This window comes from Ursus maritimus, unplaced genomic scaffold, assembly GCF_017311325.1.
Source record: "Ursus maritimus isolate PB19 unplaced genomic scaffold, ASM1731132v1 scaffold_26, whole genome shotgun sequence".
NCBI classification, from domain to species: domain Eukaryota; kingdom Metazoa; phylum Chordata; class Mammalia; order Carnivora; family Ursidae; genus Ursus; species Ursus maritimus.
In genome coordinates this window covers 15,396,778-15,420,553 of record NW_024425119.1, presented here as the reverse complement: position 1 = coordinate 15,420,553, position 23,776 = coordinate 15,396,778, and the positions used below count along the sequence as shown (strand labels likewise).

The following is a 23,776-nucleotide window of genomic DNA, read 5'->3' as shown; positions in this document are numbered from 1 at the left end:
AGAAGAGTAGCATTGAATTTGCATTTATATAAGATCTCCCTGACTGTATGGTGCTTAGTAGGGTACAGGTGGGCAAGAGTGAAAACAGAAAGACCATTAAATATGGTATTGCACATAGTCTGGGTTAAAAATAATAATGACTTGGACTAAAATGATGGCAGTGGCTATGAAGTGAAGCAGGTTAATTCACAATACATTTTGAAATAGAATCTGGATAACTTAATAATATATTTGGAGATGGGGGAAAGACAGAGGATCCCAGATTCCTGCCTTGAGTATGTGAAGGTACTGGTGGAGATGGGGAAGAGTGAAGAAAAAGTAGGGCAAAGATCAGAAGTTCTGTTTTGTATAACCACCTCTTTGAAACCTTCCCTTACAGATTACTTATCTTTCTGGCCTTTCTTTCCATAGTTTTAGCTCTTTTTTTTTTTGCCCCCAAATGCAAATATGTTTAAAAGCATTGCTTAGATGTTCTCTTCCTTCGCTCCCCATCATTTTTAAATTTCACCTGATCTTAAATTTCCATTCCATGCAGATGATTCATTAATCTTTATCTCTTGACTCAACCTGTCTTCTGACCTATGATTCACATTTTCAGTTGTTTTCTGAGCACTTCTCTTTAAATTATCTCTTTGTGCCTCTACCCCAACTCAAAATCAAATTCATTTTCTCCCTGTCATGGGTTCTCATTTATATTATTGGCACTACCATCCTTCCAGTCACCTGGACTTACACTCAACATTGACATCTGCTTCCTCTTTGATCTTGCTATGGCTTTATCAGTGGAATCTATTGCATTTTATGTTTCTATTGTCTATGTTTCCTGGAAGTGGGAGCCAGGACTGTAACTTAAGCCCCATTATACTTTATCAATATTATTTTAACTTCCTAACTATGTTCCCACCTCCACTATCTCTCCCATTCTATCAACCAGCACAAAGCCTTTAGAGTAATCATCCCAAATGACAGTTCTAATCATTTCACTTGGGTCTCGCATCTTCAGTGATTCCATTATCTTCGGAGCAATTTACAGATTCCTTAAAAATATATTAAATGCTTCTTATGATCTGACCCCAATCTATCTTGTCCCCCAATTCCCAAATAACTTGTTTCTCACTATTCTGAAAATCTGTCCAAATGTTTTATAACTCTGTGCTTTTGCTCATGCCAGCGATGCTGCCCTCACCTTTTCATATGGACACCCTTCTTTCTCTAAAGCATAAAATTATTTCTCTCACCTCCCCAGCTAGAAATAAGTTCGTCTTCTTAGATTCCCCAACAGAATATGAGTCTGCAATGACTGAGAACAGATATTTTTTAATTTTATATCTCCAACTGTGCCTAACATACTGCCTTGCATAGAGCAGGAGGACAGTAAATACTAAATTGAATTGACGTATTAGCTCTTTTTCTGATGACCGTATAATGTGCCAAACAGTCTAAATAAATGCAATTATGTGATGAACATGATCTTAAACATAGATAATGTTGAGACTCAGATTTTTTATATGAGCTGTTTAAAGAACCAAAATCTTGACCCCACTATGAATGAGCCTTTATGGAACCTAATTTCAAATAAAAATAAATTAAAAATTGCTCAAATTTTCTGTTATTCAGATTTCCCCCTTTTTTTACACCTTCTATTTCTTAGAGACTCAGTAAAGAGCAGACTTTACAGATACATTTAAATACTGAGATATAATCAAAAAATTTACCTACCAGTTTCTCTATCAACCAAAACAAACACTAAGCTATTTAAACATTAGATTGATTTTTTTGAATTGAAAGCTTTGCCTTATCTGAAATTTTATGCAAGTTAGCAAAATGTGACTATCTCTAAATTTCAAGTAAATTCCATCAATCTCAAGGTTGCCTCTGCTCTAAAGATGGGATTAAGTCCAGTAATATGAATGGTAAATTGAGAAAATGGAATGGTTGCAGTGGATATAAACTGTAACAAAATCATAACAAAATCCCTACTCATTTTCATCCAAAATTTTCTAGATAATTCCTCAAGAGTAAAATGAAAAGATGAGCAAGACGACTTTTTGAATAATTGCTTTCATTTATACTCTTTATCTAGCTATTCACCTTCACTATTTTTTTTCTAAACAAACGTTTCTAGTCTTTAATTCTCTGCAAAGATCAGAGAAATGTCAGAAAACTGAGGACTGATAATACAGATCATTCCAACCCATTTTTTAAATGATTAAAACTTTGTGATGAGATCACTTTATTTTAAATTTCCCCCAAACTATTTTTGACTCCAATAAATCTTAAAAAGTCATGAAAAATAATATATCTTATCTGAGGACAAAAATTCAAAACTATTGCTTTATCTTCAATAATTGCTCCCTATTGCTACGGAGCTGTTATAATAATACCAGTACATTATCTGATTTAAATCTCAGACTCGCCCTACAAAGGTAAGCATCATTAACCCCATCTTAGAGCTCAGAAAAGTGATCATGAGGTTAACTAACTTTCCAGAGGCCCTCCAAGCAGTAAGTTGGGAAATAGGGAGTCAGTGCAGCTGTTTCTGAGAGACCACAGTCAAAGCATAGCATAGCCAGATAACACAGGTAGCTGGCAGCTGGATATTCCCAAAGCAAAAAATATTAGCAAACATCCCCAAGTGTCAATGTGTAAGAAATGTTATGGCCTCTTGCACTGATTTGGGGCTCTTTCTTTTTTTCTTTCTTTTTTGTCTGCATTATTTTCCTTCAGTCGCTGGAAATCTTTCTGCCGCCTTGTCTGTGATGGTAGCTGGCTTCTTTGAAATACAGAGAAAACACTTCCCTCCAGTGGAGCAGCCTCTTTCAGGCAACGTCCTCACCATTTCTTCCATGCCCTGTTTCCACCTGGTTTTTCAGTACTTTTTACTTGGAGTGGCTGAAACACTGGTCAACCCAGCGGGTAAGTAAGGATTTCATCACCTCATGTAAGAGCAGCACACCGAGCCTTTACACAGAACACATCACCTCAAGCGGTTGGCGACCTATTCACTCCCTGGAGATTTCCCACAATGCTTCAGAACAAGCCTATTTATCACCCTCATTTAAAAAAAAAAGGTTTAATTTCTCTTCACTCCTCTGCCAGATACAGAACAAATTATTAATTCTACCTGAATGTAGATGGAAGGAAAGATTTACGAACTTAGTTAAAGGCAGTTACTATTTGGTCAAATACACAACAGGAGGAAAAACTGCTAAAACCTAGAAGACAAGTCCAGTACACTCAGACGAAAACTCTCCTGTCTTCTTCTTCCCACCTCCCGCCCTCCCACTCGCAGATAAACTCACATAGATACTCCCTCCAAAAATGACATTTATAAGGTACTCTGAGAGTGTATAAACATGCAAATGAAATGAAAATTTGAGCCAATTTTCCAGATAATTCAATGTCTTTAAATTAAGTTACACTAAATTAAGTGTGATCACTAGTGTTTCATAAGACAGGTTCAAAATAACTTTATTAAATATCAAGGGTTTTCCGGATTATCTAGATTGCTGATATTAATTAAACTAGCCATTTTCAAATTCATCAAGGTAGTTCAGTGACGTCTTGCAATACAGCAGTGTGTGTGTGTGTGTGTGTGTGTGTGTGTGTGTGTGTTTATCGGTGTAATCTATTGCATCTTATTTTTTAGCTTCTTTATATTTCCCTGCAGTGGGAGCCCTGATTGTAAATCATTATACTTCACCAAGATTATTTTTTTACTACCTATCTTCCTACTTCCACTATCTCTCCCACTGTATCAACCAGCACACGACCTTCAATCATCCTAAATGACAGTTCTGATCATTTCACTTGTCCAAAATCTTCAATTATTCTATTATCTTCAGTTATTTCCAAATTCCTTAAATATACATATTTAATAAGGACATACGTATATATGCACACAGACACATACATATATGATACCAAAGCAATTCACTGAAAAAGGTAAAAGTAAAAGCAATTAATAAACTCTGTGTAGGATGTGTAGGCGATCTGACGTAACATCTGTCACCCCATTGATCTTCAGGGTTGATTCGGCTGATCTGGTTGACTAGGCAGGTGTCCCCTTCCTTCCCTCCCAAAGCTGCAGACTCGGTGGAAAAGGATGACTTACCTCATAGAGGAGGGACATTCTTCAGTCAAGGGTATGTGAGTAGCTGCATTCCATTGCTAGAACCTCCAAACAAGCTCTCAGTGTCCATTTGCAGGAGAATGTAGGGTAGTCAGGTTTCCAAGACTCCAGACACTTATTCAAGTGAGGAGCTGCATGCCACGGCCTGCCTTTCAAAAATGAAAAAAAATAATAATAAATAAAAAGAAAGAAAAAGAAAGTTTATGGAATTATAATCATAGATGTCTATTAGGTCTCCTTTTTTAAAAGATTTATTTATTTGGGGCACCTAGGTGGCTCAGTCGGTTATGCGTCTGCCTTTGGCTCAGGTCATGGGATCAAGTCCCGCATCAGCCTACGTGGTCACCAATATCTCACCAATTCTGTCAGAACCTCCTAACTTGTCTCCCTGCTTCTTCTCCTGCCCCAGGAGTCCATTCTCCAAAATAGCCATCATGCTCTTTCCAAAAGAAGTCCTACCATTCCCCTGCTTCAAATTTCTCAATAGGATTTTGGAGATAAATTCCTTAAATGTGAATAAGACTGTACACGGTTTGGCCTCTTGTACTGCTCCAACTACATTTTATAACATTATTCCCTCTGACCACTCCCCTAGAAATTTAATGATCTTCATTCTGTGTTTCTAAAGCGTCAAACTTATTTTCATCCCAAGGCCTTTGTGTTTGCTCTTCTCTCGACCTAGAATCCCCTTTCCTCTGTTTTCAAGTGTCTGGCTTCTTCTCAGCATCAAATTTTCTCAAAGATTATCTCCTCAAAGAGGCTGTCTAGGTGATCTTATCACTTTCACTCTATTACCCTGTTCCATTTTTTCTAATAGCACTTGTCAGGACCCGCAATTATCGTATTTATATGTGTATGTTTACTGCTTCCCTCTCACCATGAGAATGTGCAGGCTTTAAATCAAGATTCTTATCCTTATTGTCTATCCTTAGATTCTAATGTTCTTTCTTCCTTAAAGTGCATGTACAGAGAAGATGATTAATACATATACTGAATAAACAAATGAGAATAAAATATACAGCTATTTCTATGTGAGTACAATAAAAATATATCATTCAAATTCCTGACAATGTCCTACACTGATGGCCTTGGGCGAGAAAGCACAGTGGATTTCTCCCCTAATTTCACTGGACATTGTTTACCATGCTAAATCATGTTATACCTAGGAGATGAGCTACAAGAAACACACACACACACACACACAGAGAAAACTTTTCAAACTATGTCTTAATTACAGCAATGTATACCCCAGCTGTCTCATAACCCGTGTTTGTTTTATTTATTCAAAAAATACTGTGTTGGTACCTACAATAGGCCTGACACTACTTTAGAACCTTAAGGCAAATCAATTAAAAAAAAAAAAGATGAAACTTTCTGCCATTGTAGAACCTACATTCTACCAAAGGGAGAAAGATAATAAAAAATAAATGTAATTAAATTACAGAACATGTTGGGTGACGAGTACTATAGAAAAAGAAAAGATAGAGCAGGATAAGGAGGGTCAGGAGTGCCAAGCATAGGAGGCAGCAGACTGCAGCATTAAGAGATAGGTCAGGACAGACCTCAATGAGAGGTAACACACAAAGACTTGAAAAAGTTGAGGGAGTCAGCCACATGGATATCTGGGAAAGAATATCACTGTTAGCAAGGGAGTCATCAAATGCAAAGATGGGAGTATATCTGGCAATGAAGTGGAAGGGGTCTCATGAAGTTGGAGGAGAGTGAGGAAGAGAGAAACTAGTAAGAGATGAGTCAGAATGGCCGTTGTAAAGACTTGGGCTCTGAGTGAGATGGGAAAAAGAATGACATGATATTATTTACACTTTTAAAGAATCTTTCTCTCTGCTGTGGAGAATATCCTACCTTGAAGAAAAGGATAGATTAAGAATATAGTACAGTGAGGAAAAGGATAGAGGATAGATGAATTAAGGGGAGACAATGAGAGCCTCAGACCAGAATAGTAGCAGTGTGGGTCGTGAGAAATAATCCAAGCTTAGTTATATTTTAATGAAGGAAAAATAGGGTATAAGAAAAAGAAAAGAGTTAATGATGACATCAAAATTTATGGCCTGAGCACCTGGAAGGATGGAGTTGCCATCTACAGAGAGACAAAAGTCTACAGGCAGAACAAGCTTTGGGGAGAAGATCACCAGTTTCATTTTGGACACGAACAAGATGTCAGATCGAGGTGACAAATAGAGAATTAGATATCCAAGTCTGTATTTTCATATTGAGCTGCAGATATAGCAAATTTGAGAGTCATAAGCACATCAATGGTGTTTAAAGCAATGGGATTAGTTGAGATCACCAAGAGAGTTAGGGCACATTGGGAGTCAGTATAGACAAGAGGATCCAGAAACTCAACCCTGAAGCACATCATCATTAAGACATTAAAAGAAGATGAGAAATTTGCAAAGACGAGAGAAAAGAAGTGACAAGCAAGAAAAAGCAAAACCAAGAGAGCAGTATCTCAGAAGTCATATGAAGAAATGGTATCAAGGAAGGGGTGTTCATCCGTGTTAAATGCTGTTAATACATCAAGTAAGATGAGGACTGAGAATTGGCTGAGAATTTGGCCATTATTGGTGGTCTGGAAAAAAGCTTTCTTATGTGGGATATGGGAATGCACAAAAGCCTCTTTAGAATGAGTTTAAGGGATAATGAGAAGAGAAGAACTATAGATAATTTATGTGAAGAATTTTGCTGCAAAAGAGAACAAAGAAATGGGACAGTAGCTGACAAAGGAATGGGGTTAAGAATGAGTTTTTTATTTATGTTTGAGGAAGGAAAGATAATGGTGTCATACAGCATGTTGGTGGGAATGATTCAAAAGAGGGGGAAATTTTTTTAAAAAAGAGAGGGAAAGTTGATGGCAGTGGGAGGGGAAATTACTGCAAATAGAAAGGTTGAGATCTAATTTACAAGTTGAGAATGTGGCTTTCGATAGTAGTAAGACGGTTCATCAATGGTAACAGTTTGGAGGGAGAGTATGAAGGTGCAGAGACTCATGGGTGCGTAAACAGGTGTGGGGATTCCTACGGAAATTCTCTTCCAGCTGGTTGATTTTTTTTTTTTTCAGTGAAGTAGGATGTCAGGCCATGAGCTCTGAGTAAGGATGGGAGAGTATAGTTGGGGGGTTTGAGGAGAGAGCAGAGATATGAAATTGTTGTCTAAGACAATGAGAGAGTGAATGAACTAGGGAGATCTAGAACATTGCCAGGGTGTATTAGGAGACCTTTGAGGTGTGTGGTCAGGAATTTAAAATGAGTTGGTCAACATGGTTATGTGTTTTTCTTCCAGAAACATTAGGCTGCATGGATCTAGGAGCAGAGATGGCAGAGAGTGAATTGTTGAGTCAATCAATTTCCAGAAAGCAAGAGAAAAGCAAGGGAATGAGGGTATGTGAAAGAATATGATCATAACAATTAACTATGGAACTTAACTGAGCTAAAAAGAGTAGTAGGAACGTAAAGGGTATGAAAGAGGTAAGAATAATGAAAGGAGCAATGGAGTGGAGGTCCTAAAGGAGCCTAAGCATTTTTGTGGTTGAGTAGCAGACAGTAAACTGGGAAGGCAGGAGGTTATAATCAGAGGGGGTTGCACAAAGTTGAGATTATGGAGCGCTTACAATTACTGGCCTAGGGCATGGGTTGGCAAACTTTTGCTGAAAAGTGTCAGATTATAAACAGTTAAGCTTTTCACACCAGACAGTCTCTGTTACAACTACTTAACTCAGTCAGTGTGGTATATGAGCCGTCATAGGCATACCTAATGAATGGGTGTGGCTGTGTTCCAATAAAACTTTATTTATAAATAGGTGGCAGCCGGAACCTTATCTGATGGTAGTTCACCAACTCCTGGTCTGAGGAACAAGGTTCAGGGTGTGACCGTGGTAATGAATGGCTAAGGTAGAATGGAGGAGGAGGACATTAGAAAGAAGGTCAAGGAACTGAGAAACCAAGATCTAGCAGGATGGAAGTTTCGAAGGGTGACCTCTATATATGATAAAATTGCCAGGAACTAAGGCAGGAATAGAACTGGAGAACGTGGCGAGGAGAGAGGAGCTGATGACTTTGAATAACAGAGGAAAATATCCTAGAGATTAACAGACAACCGCACAAAAGAGAAATATGAGGTGATACCATCGAATAATACTGATAAAAGCAGAAACAATAAGCTGAAGCTTTTTAGGGATGAGGAAGGAATGATGATCTGAAAGTGGGTAACAGAATCAAATTCCGTTTTCTGAGACGGAGGTACTTCTCTTACCCATGTTCGAAATAACTTCTCACCACACATTATCAGCACATTTAACAGTTTAAGAACAACCGGAGTGAAAGAAATTTCAGCAATGAGTCCCCAGGACCAGGGCCTCAGGAAGGTGCTTATAGCCCCACAGTCTGTAGTTTCCACAGATGCTGTGAGGGGTATCTTTGCAAACACTAACCAGCCTCCACCTGGAGGCACATTTCAGCTCTCCTTGGCAAGACCAGCTTTCACACACACCGAATCTTTTTTACTGTGTCTTCACGGTAAAATGAGAATTGGGGAATAGTGGCAGACTTGTGGATACTATGTATGCTATCATGTGCTAAAAGAAGTACCGCAGAGCCTAAAAAATCAGGCTGATGATCACTAAAGTCGAAAGAGATCAGAGCATGCGAGTCGGTGCCTGAAAATGGAGATCCGAGGACTTGAAAAGCGAAGTCCTCTAAAAGGGAACCGGAGGCTTTCAAAACGACTAAAATGACACCAAAGAGAGATTAACCAGCAGGCAGAGAGCTGGCAAAGTGTGTTCATGAATTATATACCGCACCAGAAGTTCTAGCAAGAGAAAAGCATAGGATTAATAATTAACTAGCAGAGTAATAATGGGCTTGTACGTTCTGCTTTTTCTCAGGGAAAGAAATCGGCCTACTTCGTCTTTCTGCCCGTTGTTTGTCTCCTCATATTTATAGAAAGGAAAGTTCATAAGCCAAATCCTTTTTATAACAGTGAATCATTTCTTCCCAAAGCCTCTTCAGCATTTCCCTCATACCGTCCTCCAGATCTTCCTGAAAGAAACAAAACCTTGTGAGCTTGGCCTCGGGCTCCTGAGGGTGATTTGCACCCCAAACGAGAGCTGTGGTACCCATGGCCCCTTGCCGCTGATATTTGAAGTCCGTCTCCACAGTATTTTATTTATCACCATCACTATCTTCACCTCCAATAAGTATTTGTGGTGTTAAGTGCCTGTTTAGCGCGGCCCTTAGCGTCGCGCACGTCTCTGCTCTCTGCCTGCCCAGAGTGGAACATCTAGGAAGGATGCTCAGAGGCTGACTGAGGGCCACCTCAGCCTCCAAGCTCAGCCCGTTTCCTGGAGCGCAGACAAGCGACTCCTTTGAATGGTCATCGGATGATAAATGAAAACATGTGGAGGATATGCAGAAACCAAAACAGAAATGTTAAATGAATGCTAGGAGGGTACATGAATACATGAACATTATGTATTCGTTAGTTTATTTAAACGGGCTGAACAAATGCAGAGTTTTTCTGGGGTAGAGGGCACGTAAACCAGGGTGACATTTTCCCGAGAGAGAAGGGAGAAGATAATGAGATCTCTTTCTAGAAAAGGAAACTAAGGGGCACCTGGGTGGCTCAGTCAGTTAAGCATCCAACTCTTCATTGCAGCTCAGGTCATGATCTCAGGGTCATGATCTCTGAGTCATGAGATGGAGCCCCGAGCTGGGCTCGGTGCTGGGTGTGGAGCTTGCTTGAGATTCTCTCTCCCTCCCTCTCCCTCTGCCCCTCCCCTGTCTAAAAAAAAAAAGAAAGAAAAGGAAACTAAAGGTTAACCTCTCTGGTATATTGGTTTTCTATCACCACTTTTCTTTTTTAAATGAACTTTAATGTTTATTTATGATCTCTCACTGTAGACAAATTTGCACAAAGTACAAAGGAGTAAGGAGAAGGAAAATTAAAAATCCGATAATTCAACCACTCAAAGCTAACACCATTCCTGTTATTTTATGTATTTCCTTCCAATTTTTTGCCGCACATAATATGAAAGAGAGATTACTGCAATAAACTCCTGTGTGTTCACGTTCCAGCTTCAATCATTCTCAAGCCAGCCAAACTTGTCTCATCTCTACCCTCACTTGCACACTCTCTTCCTCCTCGTTGTATAATTTTGAAGCAAATCCCAGATACCATATTATGATAAATGTTGTAAATATTTTAGCATGTACCCCTAAGGTTGCCATGCATATTTTAATATAGTTAATATCATATGTATAAAATCAGATATACTCATTTTCATCTATGTCTGATACCCAGAAAATTTTGGGGGGGGGGCTTTTTAAGTTTTTATTTGAATTTCAGTTAATTAACATACAGTGTTATATTAATTTCAGGTGTATAACATAGTGATTCAGCGAGTTCATACATCACCTGGTGCTCATCACAGGTGTGTTCCCTAATCCCCATTACCTATTTCACCCATCCCCCAGCCCCTCCCCTCCAGCAACCATCAGTTTGTTCTCTATAATTGAGTCTGTTCAAAAAAATTATTTGTAATTGAAATTAAAAAAAAAAAAATTTCCTCCACGGTGTTTTTTTCAACAGCTTGCCACTTGCCACTTGCAACAATGACTTGGGGGAAGAAAGATAATCTTTTTGGAGACCCAAAGCTTAAGCTCTAGTCTCTCTTTAGGTAACCTCTCCTTAAATAGGATAATTTAAATGCATGTAAGGCACTTTGCACAAGAAGGAGCCATTTGACTTGGTAAGATTAATACTGTTAAAAATAGCCAACCTGATTCTGTTCCTACAAGTCAGCATTTTACATATATGATGGGATTATACATACATTATAGCAAGGAAGAACCACAGCCCCTCTGCAAGTGAGTGATGATATTATTCCCATTTTATAGAGAGGAACACTGAAGCTTGGGAAGTTTAAGTAATTACTTAAAATTACAGAGGTAATAAATAGTTGACTTGGGATTCTAGCAAAATCTTGTCTAACTCCAGACCCATCCTCTTAACCCCCATGCTAATTTTATATGATAAATTCAAGTTTTCTGTAGGGAAACTAATGATTTACTTGGAATCACAGAATCATAGACCTTATTACTAGATTGTCACAGTACCCAGTACAAGCCTCACCTCAATCCAAAATTAAGAAATATTCAAATCGGGGTGAAATTTGGGTGAATATGTTGGGACACTCAAATCACCAAGCAATTAAATTTTTCTTGCAGCTATACAAGAGTATGTTTTGCCGTATTTTACTCCTTTTAGATATACCTAAATTGTACCATCATAGTATGCCTTACTATAGTAACTTTAACAAAGTCCAACCCAAATTTTGCCTTTATCGGTAAGCTTTCTTTGAGGTATGATCAACACTGATTTGAATAATATCTATGGAAGTATTTCACAGAGAATGTCTAATTTTTGACTTTCTCTTTTCCTTTCAGTGTCTGTGATATATGGACTTGTTCCGAGTACCATCAGAGGAACCTCTATGAATTTTTTGACACTGTTCAATGGATTTGGTTGTTTCATGGCGGCATTGCTGGTGGAGTTGGTATATCTCATCTCAGAAGGTAAAAATAGGTTCATGGTATGCTTATATATATATATATATTGATTTGATGACTAGAGAATTGGGAGACAAAATCTTAAAAGAAGGGCTTTGCCAGTGTAGTCTTTTTTTAATTGATCCACTTTTGCAATTAAGATAGAATTAAGATAGGAAATAGACTCTTGCTGTATTCATTAATTTCTGGGAATTGTTTTTCTTTTGATAGGAGGAGGTAATTACAGAATGTCACTTCTCATGAGGCCCTGTCCGCTGTCTTTCTTTAGTGTATTTTAAAACAAATCAGTCATTATATTCTTATTAGATCTTTCAGTGAGGTCATATTCAATAATGCCTCATAGCTGGCATAGATAATCCTCAGAAAAGGTAAGTCCTGTGGAAATGTAGGAGAATGGGGTATCTGGATGATCTCTTTTCCCTGTGATTTTCCAGAAATCATGTCTATGCAATCAAAAAGAAACTGTGAACTGAATAGCAAATAGTCTTGGGAAATTTTTCCCATAGAAATTGATCAGGAGAAACACCCCATCTGAAAAATTCACGTGCAACAAGAAAGTGCTACTCAGACGTGTGCTGACAGAAAAATCGACAGAATGACAGTGATTAGATGTCATGGTGAAATGTCTTTGGCTGTATTTTAAATCCACAGGCTTTTTCCTTTATTTGTTCTAAGATGTTAACATGGCTTAACATTTTTTTTTAATTTACTTTTGCTTATTTTATGAAAATACTACAAGCCTATTCTCTACTTTCAAAGGTACTTACAGTGTACACTTAAAATCATGTAAAGAAAGCATTGGTTTGTATTTTCCTGTAACAAATTTAATTTACTTACTTTCAAACTACGGAAGAAATAGCTTCTATGAATGAGAAATTCTTTTTAACACTATCTTCATTCAAAAAATATTTATGGAAGACCCACTTTGCTCCAGGTACCACGCTGGACACTGGGGATACCATGACAAGGAAATAAACGCTCCCAAATCCTCAAAAAATTTCCAGGGTGTAGGGAACAAGTCAAATTAAGAAGGATAAATTTGCTGGTAGGTAGCGTAGAGTTCTAGGGAACAAATGTACAATCCTTGATTGATTGTTAATAAGATGAATTATTGCCCTTGTCTTAGTTAACTGAGAAAGTGAAACAAGTGTGTATTGACTGCTTACTGTGTGCCAGGCTCTGTGCTACACGGAATTTGTGAGATATGGTTCCATTTCTCAAAGCACGAAAATTCAAACCATCGTAACAACCGCGTGAACAGCAGCAAGTTGTTGACTGCTCGGGTGGTTAGATTCTTTATGTATAAACAAGGGACAAAGCACTGGTATTAGACTTTTATAAGATAACCTGGGAAAGTCTTACCTATATCTCTACCTAAACATCTTATGTGTTCGGCATATGTTTATTTTCTTCAACATTACTCAATGAAGATGAAAATCTGCTTTTATTATTTTTTTTTGAAAGATTTTATTTATTTGAGAGAGAGAGAGCATGAGCAGGGGAGAGAGGCAGAGGAAGAGGGAGAAGCAGACTCCCCATTGAGCAGGGAGCCTGATGCAGGGCTCGATCCCAGGACCCTGGGATCATGACCTGAGCCGAAGACAGACGCTTAACCAACTGAGCCATCCAGGCGCCCTGAAAATTTGCTTTTAAAAATGTCTACAATCAAACCACATTTTCCATATTCTAGAAGAGCTATGAAGTCAGATATTACTATCAGTTTATCTTTGATATAAATCTACATTTTTCATATGTACGTTTGAGGAACGTACCCAGTTGGGCCGAACTTCACAAGACTGTGCTCACCTTCGTCATTAGCCACAAGTTCAGAGATTCCCCAGGACTGCAGTCACTTCTGATAAGCTGGCTATAAATGTGGAGGTCCCCACCGACGATTTGCGAGAATGACTCACAGAACTCAGAAAAGCACAGGACTTATGATTACAGCGTTATGATAGCAAAAAATACAAATCAGATCAAGGCCTAAGAGGGTTTCAAAAGCGAAAGCTCTTTCATCCCCAGGGATGCAGTGGCCAACTGGCACACCAATGTGTGACACTATGCAGAATATGGCCAACCAGGGAAGCTTGCTTGAACTTCAGATTGCAGAATTTTCATTGAGGTTTTATGATGTAAACAGAATTGATTGCACCATTGGCCATGTGATTGAACACAGTCTCCAGCCTCTTCCCTCTGGAGGTTGGGCTATCACATGGCTCAAAGCCTCAACCCTCTAATCATGTGCTTAATTTTCCTGGCTGGCAGGCCCCTAATGTGTCCTCTCATTAGCATAAACCATCAGGTGGGGCTGGAGAGACCTGCCATGAATAACGAAGGCATTCCAGTTACTCAGAGAACTCAAAGGGTTTAGTGTTTACCAAACAGGAACCAGGACAAAGGCCAGGCAAATCCTCTATTACACCCAATTATTCTTGCAAACCATTTCATTGAAAACCTACATTTTCTTGAGAATCTGAATAATGTGGTAGGAACTGTTACTTACATTATTGCATTTATTGCAACAATCATATAAAGGCAATCTTATACTTATTTTTGAAATATAGTAAGACAGAAAAAAGAAAACAAAGTGGTCAAATCATCACAACTAGTATCTGACAGAAATCTGACCCTTTCAGTGTTCTGAAACCAACATCAACATTGCTTTTAATACACTAAACAGCTATTAAGAGTCACCTAGTGTAAGGGCCTTTTAATGACACTTGCTATTTCTGCAATACAACCTTTTCGGATGGGGGTTTGCACGTTGGATATTATTGATAATATTCTAGATATAATAAAAGATGGGTAAACAAAAGTTTATATAATTTTGGCAAAGTTTACCAAGGACAAATGGCAAGGATATCTTAGCTACATCAATGTGAGTGGGGTGCTCTCTACTTGTATTCAAGAGAACACCATTTAAATTACCACTAATTAATTCAATTTGCTTCTTCTTTGAGAGGTTTTTGTTGTTGTTGTTCATAATAATACTGTGTTACATTAAATCCTATCCCAATATATTAGAATCTTTTTTTATTTAAATTCAATTAGCCAACATAAAATACATCATTAGTTTCAGATGTAGAGTTCAATAATTCATCAGTTGCATATAACACCCAGGGCTCGAAAAATATGGAACATTTCACGAGTTTGCATATCATCCTTGCTCAGGGGCCATGCTAATCTTCTCTGTATCGTTCCAATTTTAGTATATGTGCTGCCGAAGCAAGCACCCAATAAATCAGAATCTTACTACTGGATATTAATGTCAGAGGCCATCTAGGCTAACACTGTACCCAAATCTAGATGTGCCTGCGTCATCTAACACCCAGAAAAATTCTCTGCTTTGAATGTAACCTGTGTCTGCTAATCACTATGTTCCACAGAGGAAGTCTAATTTTCTATCCATATACCAACTCCTCCAACGTGTGATAAATCTTGGGAGACATAATGAGGTACGATGTTCAAATCCAGACAGTCTAGGTATGTGTTCTCAGTTTCTATGCCAGTAACAGCAATGCATAGTTCATCACGCTGCTATCAAGATTACGTAATTAACACACACAGTAGGTGCTCAGTAAAGATGGCTATGGTCCAATAGTATGGCTTCTAGGATTAAACACAATCCTCAAGATGTTATTGTTATCAACCTAGTGTCTCTCTCCCTCTCTCTCTCTCTCTCTCTGAACGCCAACAGAGATTGTGTTGACTTTTTCAGTAGTTGCACTGGACTTATGGTTAATGAAAACCTGAGGCTTTTTTAAAATTTTGTTTGTAACAGTTGCTTTCAGTTCAGTTTGACTCCTCTTACCACAATTTTTTTTCTAATTAAATGTAAGACTTTATCTTTATCCTCGATACATGTCAACTCATCATTTTAAATAACAGACATTTTAAAAACTTGATTCTGTCACCCAGTTAATTACTAATCTTTACTTCTTTACTAGCTTTGTGTCATCTGCAAACTTAGTAAACAAGTGCCTAGACTTCTTTCAGGTAATTGACCAAATTGGTGAATTGGACAGGACCAAAAATAGAGCCTTGTGGAAAGTTCCTAGAGACCTCACTCACTGCCAGTTATCAACTAATCTTCCCCTTTTGGATGTAATCAGCTCCCACTTCATCTAATTACTATCATTCAGCTCATGCAGTTCTCCATCATTCCCTGAATGACATCACAGGAGATTTTGTCATATGTTTTTCTGGGAGCAGGATATATCTGCGTTTGTGAAAATCCCTTTAGCCATCAGAATAGCAATCATCAAGAAAGGAAATGATGGGGGCGCCTGGGTGGCTCAGTCGTTAAGCATCTGCCTTTGGCTCAGGGCGTGATCCCAGAGTCCTGGGATTGAGCCCCGCATTGAGCTCCCTGCTCCGCTGGGAGCCTGCTTCTTCCTCTCCTGCTTGTGTTCCCTCTCTCGCTGGCTGTCTCTCTCTCTGTCAAATAAATAAATAAAAATAAAATCTTTTAAAAAAAAAGGGGAGGAAGGAAGGAAATGATGTTTATTTAGAGGATTTGGTTCTTGTGACCCTAACGTGGCTTATGTGACTAGTCAGGGCCCCTAAAAAAGAGTGATCCTTTGTATACACGACATTCGGTAGGTCATCATCTTCCCTAAGACTATTTCCTCTTATTTGAAAAAGGGAATGCTGCACCCCACTTTTCTCAGAGATGACGAGAGGATAAAATTAAATAATGCATTTGATCATTTTCATACCAGAGATTTTTTTAAATAGAAAATAAAGTCATATGTTATAGTGGCCCCTTTGGTTAAAAACAAGACCAGTCTTTTAGTTAAACAACCAGACCAATTTTTTTTGACAGAACCCACCAGAGTGACACCATCACTGTAACTATGTACTTAAGCATCCCGCACGCCTCTGCATTCCATTTAGCATATAAGATATTTTAAACCTTTAAGGATTCATGTCAGCCGAGCATGTGTGTATGTGAGTGTGTGAGTGTTGGTGGATGACTGGGAGAGACGATCGGCTCTCCCAGTCTCCCAGTCTCCAAGCCGCATTAGTCATTTTTAGCACCATGATGGAGAATGGTGTGAATGCGGTAAATTCAAAAGATTTCTCAAAACTTGACTGTGCAGACAGATAACTGTTAGAGTGACATTTTCAGTACAAGTGAGAAAACTGATCCTTCTGGGATCTCTAACTCTGAGTGCTTTAAAGGAGAAGATACAAGACTAAATCCATCCTCCTACACTAATCATTTCAGGAATAGTTTCTCTAAAAGTAGTAATGCTAATATGAGGGAGTGAAGAAGTCAGTCAAACTGCTTATTTCCACTATATCCCATTAGCAACCAGATCAATTTTCTCACACTCATGGGTTCGGGCTTACTTTTTGACAAAAATAACAAAACAGAATTCAGGGGAAAGTGACATCTTAGTTACGGACGTGCAGGTGATTGAAAGATCCAAAGCAAAATGTCTATGGGACAAAGGATAATTGGGCAGAATCAAGAAGTGAAGGAATACATCTTCTTGTCCCTGTTCGTCCTTCCTCCTAGAATTCAGGAAAGGAGCAAAGAATTTAGCTGTTTGATTCCCATCAAGATCATTTTAAATTAAAAATGTGATCTTTTAAAATTCTCACATGACTCTCTGTGATTATTGAGACCACTGACAGCCACGTCAGCATGAATCATGGAGTCACTCTTGAAATAGGAATTTACAGTTGCAGTAAACTTGAAAGAAAATATTTATGCACCTGGAAAGCTATTTAACTGGATTCCATGGGTCCATGCCTATTTTCTGAGAGATATTTTCTTCAAATTCATTCCAGTGTTCTTGGAGCTTACTTGACAGGCCCCCACCAACTCTTGCAGGCAAATCCTACTCATGGTCTTCAGTCAGAAGCAGATTCAGAATCCTCCTTGTACAATGAGGTTCTGAATCTCAGGTATAACTTATCCTATGCCCCCAAACTTTGGCGCTCACAGAGACCCTTGGAGCTGCTCAGAGCCCTCAGGGTTCATAACAGTATCAAAGCAGAGTTTAAAATACCCACTATACTGGGGTAAGCAACTATTCATTGCCGTTGGCTCACCAGAGGTAGAAAGGGCAGATTTCTTTTTTTTTTTTTTCTTTTTTTTTTTTTTTAAAGATTTTATTTATTTATTTGACAGAGAGAGACAGCCAGCGAGAGAGGGAACACAGCAGGGGGAGTGGGAGAGGAAGAAGCAGGCTCATAGCAGAGGAGCCTGATGTGGGACTCGATCCCGGTACGCCAGGATCACGCCCTGAGCCGAAGGCAGATGCTTTAACAACTGCGCTACCCAGGCGCCCCTGAAAGGGCAGATTTCTGAGTCAGACAAATCTGAATTCAAATTCAACTCAGCCCTTAACAAGCTGTGAGATCTTGACCACATTACTTAACTTTTCTGAGTCTCAATTTCTCATTCACCATTCTCTAAAATGGTGTCACTAATAACTTAGCTTCCAAGATTTCTAGAAGGACTAGAGGAAATAAAGTATCAGGTTAATAAAAGTGCACAGAAACAATGATTTGTGTTGTTGCTATTCTAAATTGAGTGGGATCTCAACTTTTTCCAAGTAGGCTAGGATTACCATGGGTATGAAAATCTGGTATAGCACTTTAATAATTCTTCAAAAAAGAATGTATTCCATAAATGAGGACATCAGGTATCCTATTCAATTACAGGTCCAGATTGGGATGAGATGAAATAAAGCAGTACTCTGAGATTCTTCTTGGCCTCATGGACCCATGTCATTAGTGGAGCTTCCTTTTCACTGAAAACATACAAGTCTAGATGGAATTAGATATGCATGGATGCTCATACTAAGAGTGCCTGGAAATACTATTGAAATTGACAACAGAAGGATGGTGGTATTTGGCTTGGTGTGAAGTATTTCTGGCAGAGAGTACATATACCAAGGCCTGGAAGTAAAGAAACACTAGGTGCATCAGAAGAACTCAAAAATCAGTAATCTGAAAATAATCAGCAAATGGGAGGAAATCACATGAAGTCAGGTTGAGGAATTAGACAGATGCAAAATTATGCAGGACCTTTGGCTTATAGGAATTTTTTTTAACTTGAATGTAATATGAAATCATAAAGGCACCAGGAAAGTGACATGATCTATTTGTTTTAAAATCACTATGGATGTAGTTTAAGTTAGAAGGGAAAAAGAATGGTTTGGGAGAAGTGTACACTTTAACTAACCCAGGCGAGTCTAGAGTAGCGATGAACTAGGAAGAAAGTAGGCGGATGGAGAGAAATGAATGGATATAAGCTTGACTTTAGAGGTAGAATCAATAGTGCCTAGTGGAGTGAGGAGGTGGTAGGATGCAGGAGAGAGGAGTGGTATCAAGGAAGCATCCAAATTCTGCCAAGAGCAACTGGGTGGACAAAAATTCCCTTTGCTAAATGGAGAACACTAGAAGGCAAACAGATTGGGAAACTTGTCACCTGTTCATTTTTTAGCACATTAATTTTGGCATACCAGTGAGACATCCAAATAGAAATATCTAGACCTCAGTAAAAGGCTCTGGGTTAGATATATAAATATGTGAATCCTTGGCACAAAAATAGCATTGGTAGCCATAGAAGTGAATTAAATTACCTAGTGTGAATATTGAGAATGAGGGCAAAAGGAGCCCAGTACTTAGACCTGAAAAGCCCCATATTACAGTTTAGATGGAGAAGGAATGGCCTGCCAAAGAAAGAAAAGCAGCAGCCAGAGAAGTGAGGGAGCACACACACACACACACACACACACTCACAAACACACGTGCGTGCACGGGTATGCATGTTTGTCTGTGTGTATGCATATATTTATTTACTGAAGATAAAAGAGAGGATTGTTTCAAATAGGAAATGATAAGCTAGGTAAAATCCTACTGTGAGATCAAGTAAAATGAAGAATGGAAAAAATCTGTAGATTTAGCAATATTATGACCACTGAAAACTTTACCCAGAATCATTTCAGTGGTGAGAAGGGAATAAAAACCAGATTGGAGTGGGGTGAAGAACATCTAGGAAGTGAGTAAGTAAAGGTATTGCATTCAAACAACTTTTTTAAGGAACTTGGCAATGACGAAGATTTAAGAGAGAAAGTAGGGGCTACATGGGTATGTGGGTAAATTTGCCAGATTTAGCAAATGAAAGTACAAAACACCAAGTTAAACTTGAATTTCAGGTAAACAATGAATACTTTTTTTTGGTACAAGCATGTCCCATGCAATATTGCGAACACACTTTACACCAAAAAACTATCTGTGCAGTGTTTAAGACATGGTTATCCTAAAAAATAATTCATTGTTGTTCTGAAATTTGAATTTAATGGTGAGTCCTGCATTTTATCTGGGAGGTTAGGTGTGAGTTCAAGGTACTTTTTTTTTCGAGACATAGTTGGGCATATTTAACTGGTGAAAGAAAACATCTGGTGTAGATTGAGAAGCTAAAAAGGCATGAGAAAGAAGGGAGATTGACTTCTTCCTGGGGGTGGATGCTTCCTCCCTGCACTCACACAGAAGGGAGAATGGGAAGGGTGGGCGCCCAGGCAAACAGACGTGTGGTTCTGGTGTTGGGAAGATGCTGGCACCTACCTGTCCAGACTCTCCGTTTTCTTTATGAAGTACGCAACGAGCCATTCACGAGAGCAGGAGATTGGGATGAAAATGAGGAATAGGGAGAGCAGGGAGCTAAGAATGTGCTGTCGCAAGAGCAAGAACAGATGATTTAGAAGAGAAGCCATTAAGATTGTGGGCAGTGCTGAAGGCCCAGCTGGTACTGGTAATCACGAAGAGTGATACCAAAGGACCTAAAGCATGATTTGGCCCAGTGACATTCAGGTGTCCAATGCAGTTATGAAGCTGTCCGGTGGATTTTTAAGTGGTCTAAAGACCACAAGACAGGAAGAAAGGCACAAACTCTACTCCCGAATTAAAGTAATGTGAAGCAAATCTTATATACGATTTCCCTCCAGATATGCAAGAGAGAAGGGGGTGGATATCTTTTCAAATTCTGAAATAAACAAGTCTCCATCCTTAGCTAACTGAATCTACAAATCAGAGAAAGGACTGTACAAATAAGCAGATACTGGGCAAAATCAGTTCCTGCTATATCCGTGATGTTATTTAAACCCAATATTTTACTATTTTAAATAGCTCCACTTCTAGGTTGACTTGTAAATTCAGTTCACAAATACATATTGGGTTCCTACTATGTGCCAGCACTGGCCAGAAAGTGAATTAATAATACCAAGGCTGATGTTTAATTAACAAGAAGAGCCTTATAGAAATATTTGACACTCAAATTAATATCAGATATATTCATTTGACTAATGCTATTACAATTACAGTTCATAGCTAATGGCATTATCGGGCTATTATCACAAAGCATTACCTCTCTTCTAAAACTCATTTCCATGATAATTCATTGAAATCATCATGAGAACACACTATCTTGATGGGTTTTTACCTCCCAACGCTCTTCAAGAGAATGAACTCACCCTTATAAGAAAGCCTGTTATCCCAAATATCACCCATGCTCATTCTTTCTGCAGTTCAGGTGAACAATGCACAGCGATTTCTCTACAGTTTTGAAAGACACAGTGTCCCTTCCTGGAAACAGCAACCTAACTTCATTTTTATCCACAATTCCCAAGAAGTACAAATGCAAATTAAAGTCTTGATGCAGACATTGTTATGAGAGCAAGGTATCAAGCATGTGCAGATTTGAGGCCCAACCTCCGTTCACCCGTTCAATCAACAAATAATTACTCTGTCTCCTTCGCATAACTTTAGGCAAGCAGTTCAGCCTCTCTGCACCTCTGTTTCCTCATCTGTAAATTGAGGGTAATAATAATTTGGGTACTTATTAGACAAATACGAAAAAGTGGTAGAAAAGCCAAAGTTAGCATATAGTTGTTAGATATTATTTCCTTCAGGTATCATGAAAATTAATGTGTTTTAAAAATTAACTCAAGTAGGAGAGCTATGAATCTCAAATGAAGCATTTAAATCAGGTTACTGAAAGGGGGAAGGAAAGAAATTAACATTTATTAAGTGTCAGTTATATGCAGACCTTGCTATATGTATTTTGCAAATATATTATTTCATTAAATCTTCACAACAATTCTTTGGGGGTAGATGTTTGTAGCCTCTTCCCACGTAAGCAGAAAATGAACCTAGAAAGTTATACAAGTTGCCCAAATCTTACAGCAGGGCTGGATTCCAGATTCCCAAGCTCCTTTTGCTTCACCAGAGTTTATTTCCCGTGGCGCAGAAGCACGGCCATCCTGGAGAATGGCTGGTACACGTTTTTAACTACATACTTCTTCGCACATAGTGAAGCGAGGGATAAAGTAAGGTATAAAACCCATTTCAGTTCTGTCTCAACAATTTTGGACGTTTGCTAGATCACCAGCATTACAAAAATTAACTTAAAAAAATAGGTCTAACAAAGTCTGAGGGGAAATCATGGCTCACTGTGCCCAACTATCATTTGAAGAGATTCCAAAAGGCACATTTTAATATTTTCAAAGTTCCATTATGTTCAAAATAAAACGGTGTTGGTAAAAAGGGGAATGACTGAATCTTCCTCTGAAAAGACATAGCAGAAATCTGCTTCTACTCAAAAGCGGTATGCCACAGCACTTAAAATAATGCCATGTATATTTGAGATATTTGGTAAATCGAGGGTTCCAGTAGGAAATATAGCAACATATCACTAAAGTGAGTGAATCTCAGGTTTCAGAATAGACTGGTTATTGTTACTTGGGATGTTATGATTTCCATAATAATATCTTAGGACGGTTTTATAAATAGCACATAAGTTCCGAGTCACAGCATCAAGGCTGCTATTCAATACTTCAGTTGCAGAAGAAGGGTAGTTTGTGATAGAAAACCACCCTTTTCCGTTGTTTTATCATAAACCAGAAGTGACTTGGGGAAGGCAGAGTTTTCCAAAAGTATGCTTGGTGAAATGGTTTTAAAATGTTATTTTTTGCTGTAAAGGTAATATATGATGAAATAAATCCAAACTCTAAAGGGAGGGAGGAAGACCAACAAAATGATGGCAATTATTATTTGGGTAAATTCTTTTCCAATATTTTTTTATTTGCATGCATGTGTGCACGGGTATTAAATTTATATAGAGATTTTAAACACAATTGAATAAATGCTGCTATATGCTCAATAAAAAAAATCATATCAAGTACCCACTTTTTCCCATTAAAAATATCGTGAGCATATTTCCATGTCATTTCAAATTCAAAAAAAATTAAGCTCACTTTTTTTTTCTAGCATCCTGAAAATGGGATTACTCATTCAATAAGGATAAACATTTTAAAGAGTATTGAGAAGTAAAGACAAATTGTTTTCTAAAAGGCTGCATCAATTATGCCACCACTGCAGTAGAATAATACTTGTCTCAATGTGTTAGCCGCAGCCTTACGCATAATAATATTTTGATTCTTGTTAATGAGTGGCAAAAATTATATTGCATTATTACTTTAATTTATATTTTTTCAAAATGGAAAACTGAAATTTCTAATGGTATGAATACTTTTATCTTTTCACATTCATGAAATGCTTCATCATACTATTTGCCCATTTTTTCTTTTGGCCTATTTGTCCTGTTTATTTTTTATTTTAAATGGTTTTTTTAACTTTAGGGATATTATCATATAGTCAAATTTATTGCTAATATTTTCCTAGTTTTAAGTTAGCATTTTAATTTCATAGATGAGTTTGTTTTGCACAAGTTTTGCTGATACATGTAATCAAATCTATCAACCTTTTTTGTTGTGATTCATATCATTGCATTTATCTATGGTTGTAGAAATTTCAGTAGTTTTGTATTTTGAATATAATAGTCTCATCCATGTGAACTTTACTTATGTGTTAGATAAACACTTATTTCCTTCAAATAACCAAATTTCACAGTATAACTTGATATTTGTTGTGAAAAGTTAGTTAAACCATAAATACTCCACTGCCATAGGATAAGTGGAATGAAACTAATCAGTAATAAATACTTTAATATATCTTTAGTTCTTAGGAGATTCAGGGCTGTCTC

At 38.0% G+C, this 23,776-nt stretch overlaps 1 protein-coding gene and 1 non-coding gene across 2 annotated transcripts in view; one reads left to right on the top strand and one right to left on the bottom strand.

Moving 5' to 3' along the window:
* Positions 1-23,776, top strand: part of SLC15A5 (solute carrier family 15 member 5) — a 75,684-nt gene that overhangs the window by 40,345 nt on the left and 11,563 nt on the right. Inside the window, exons 6-7 of the mRNA XM_008707090.2 lie at positions 2,728-2,916; positions 11,593-11,721. Of these exons, the coding sequence (XP_008705312.2) occupies positions 2,728-2,916; positions 11,593-11,721 (318 nt within the window). The remainder of the gene's footprint in view (positions 1-2,727; positions 2,917-11,592; positions 11,722-23,776) is intronic.
* Positions 14,842-14,948, bottom strand: LOC121105452. Its single transcript, XR_005837980.1, has one exon. It is a non-coding gene; the product is annotated as a U6 spliceosomal RNA (small nuclear RNA).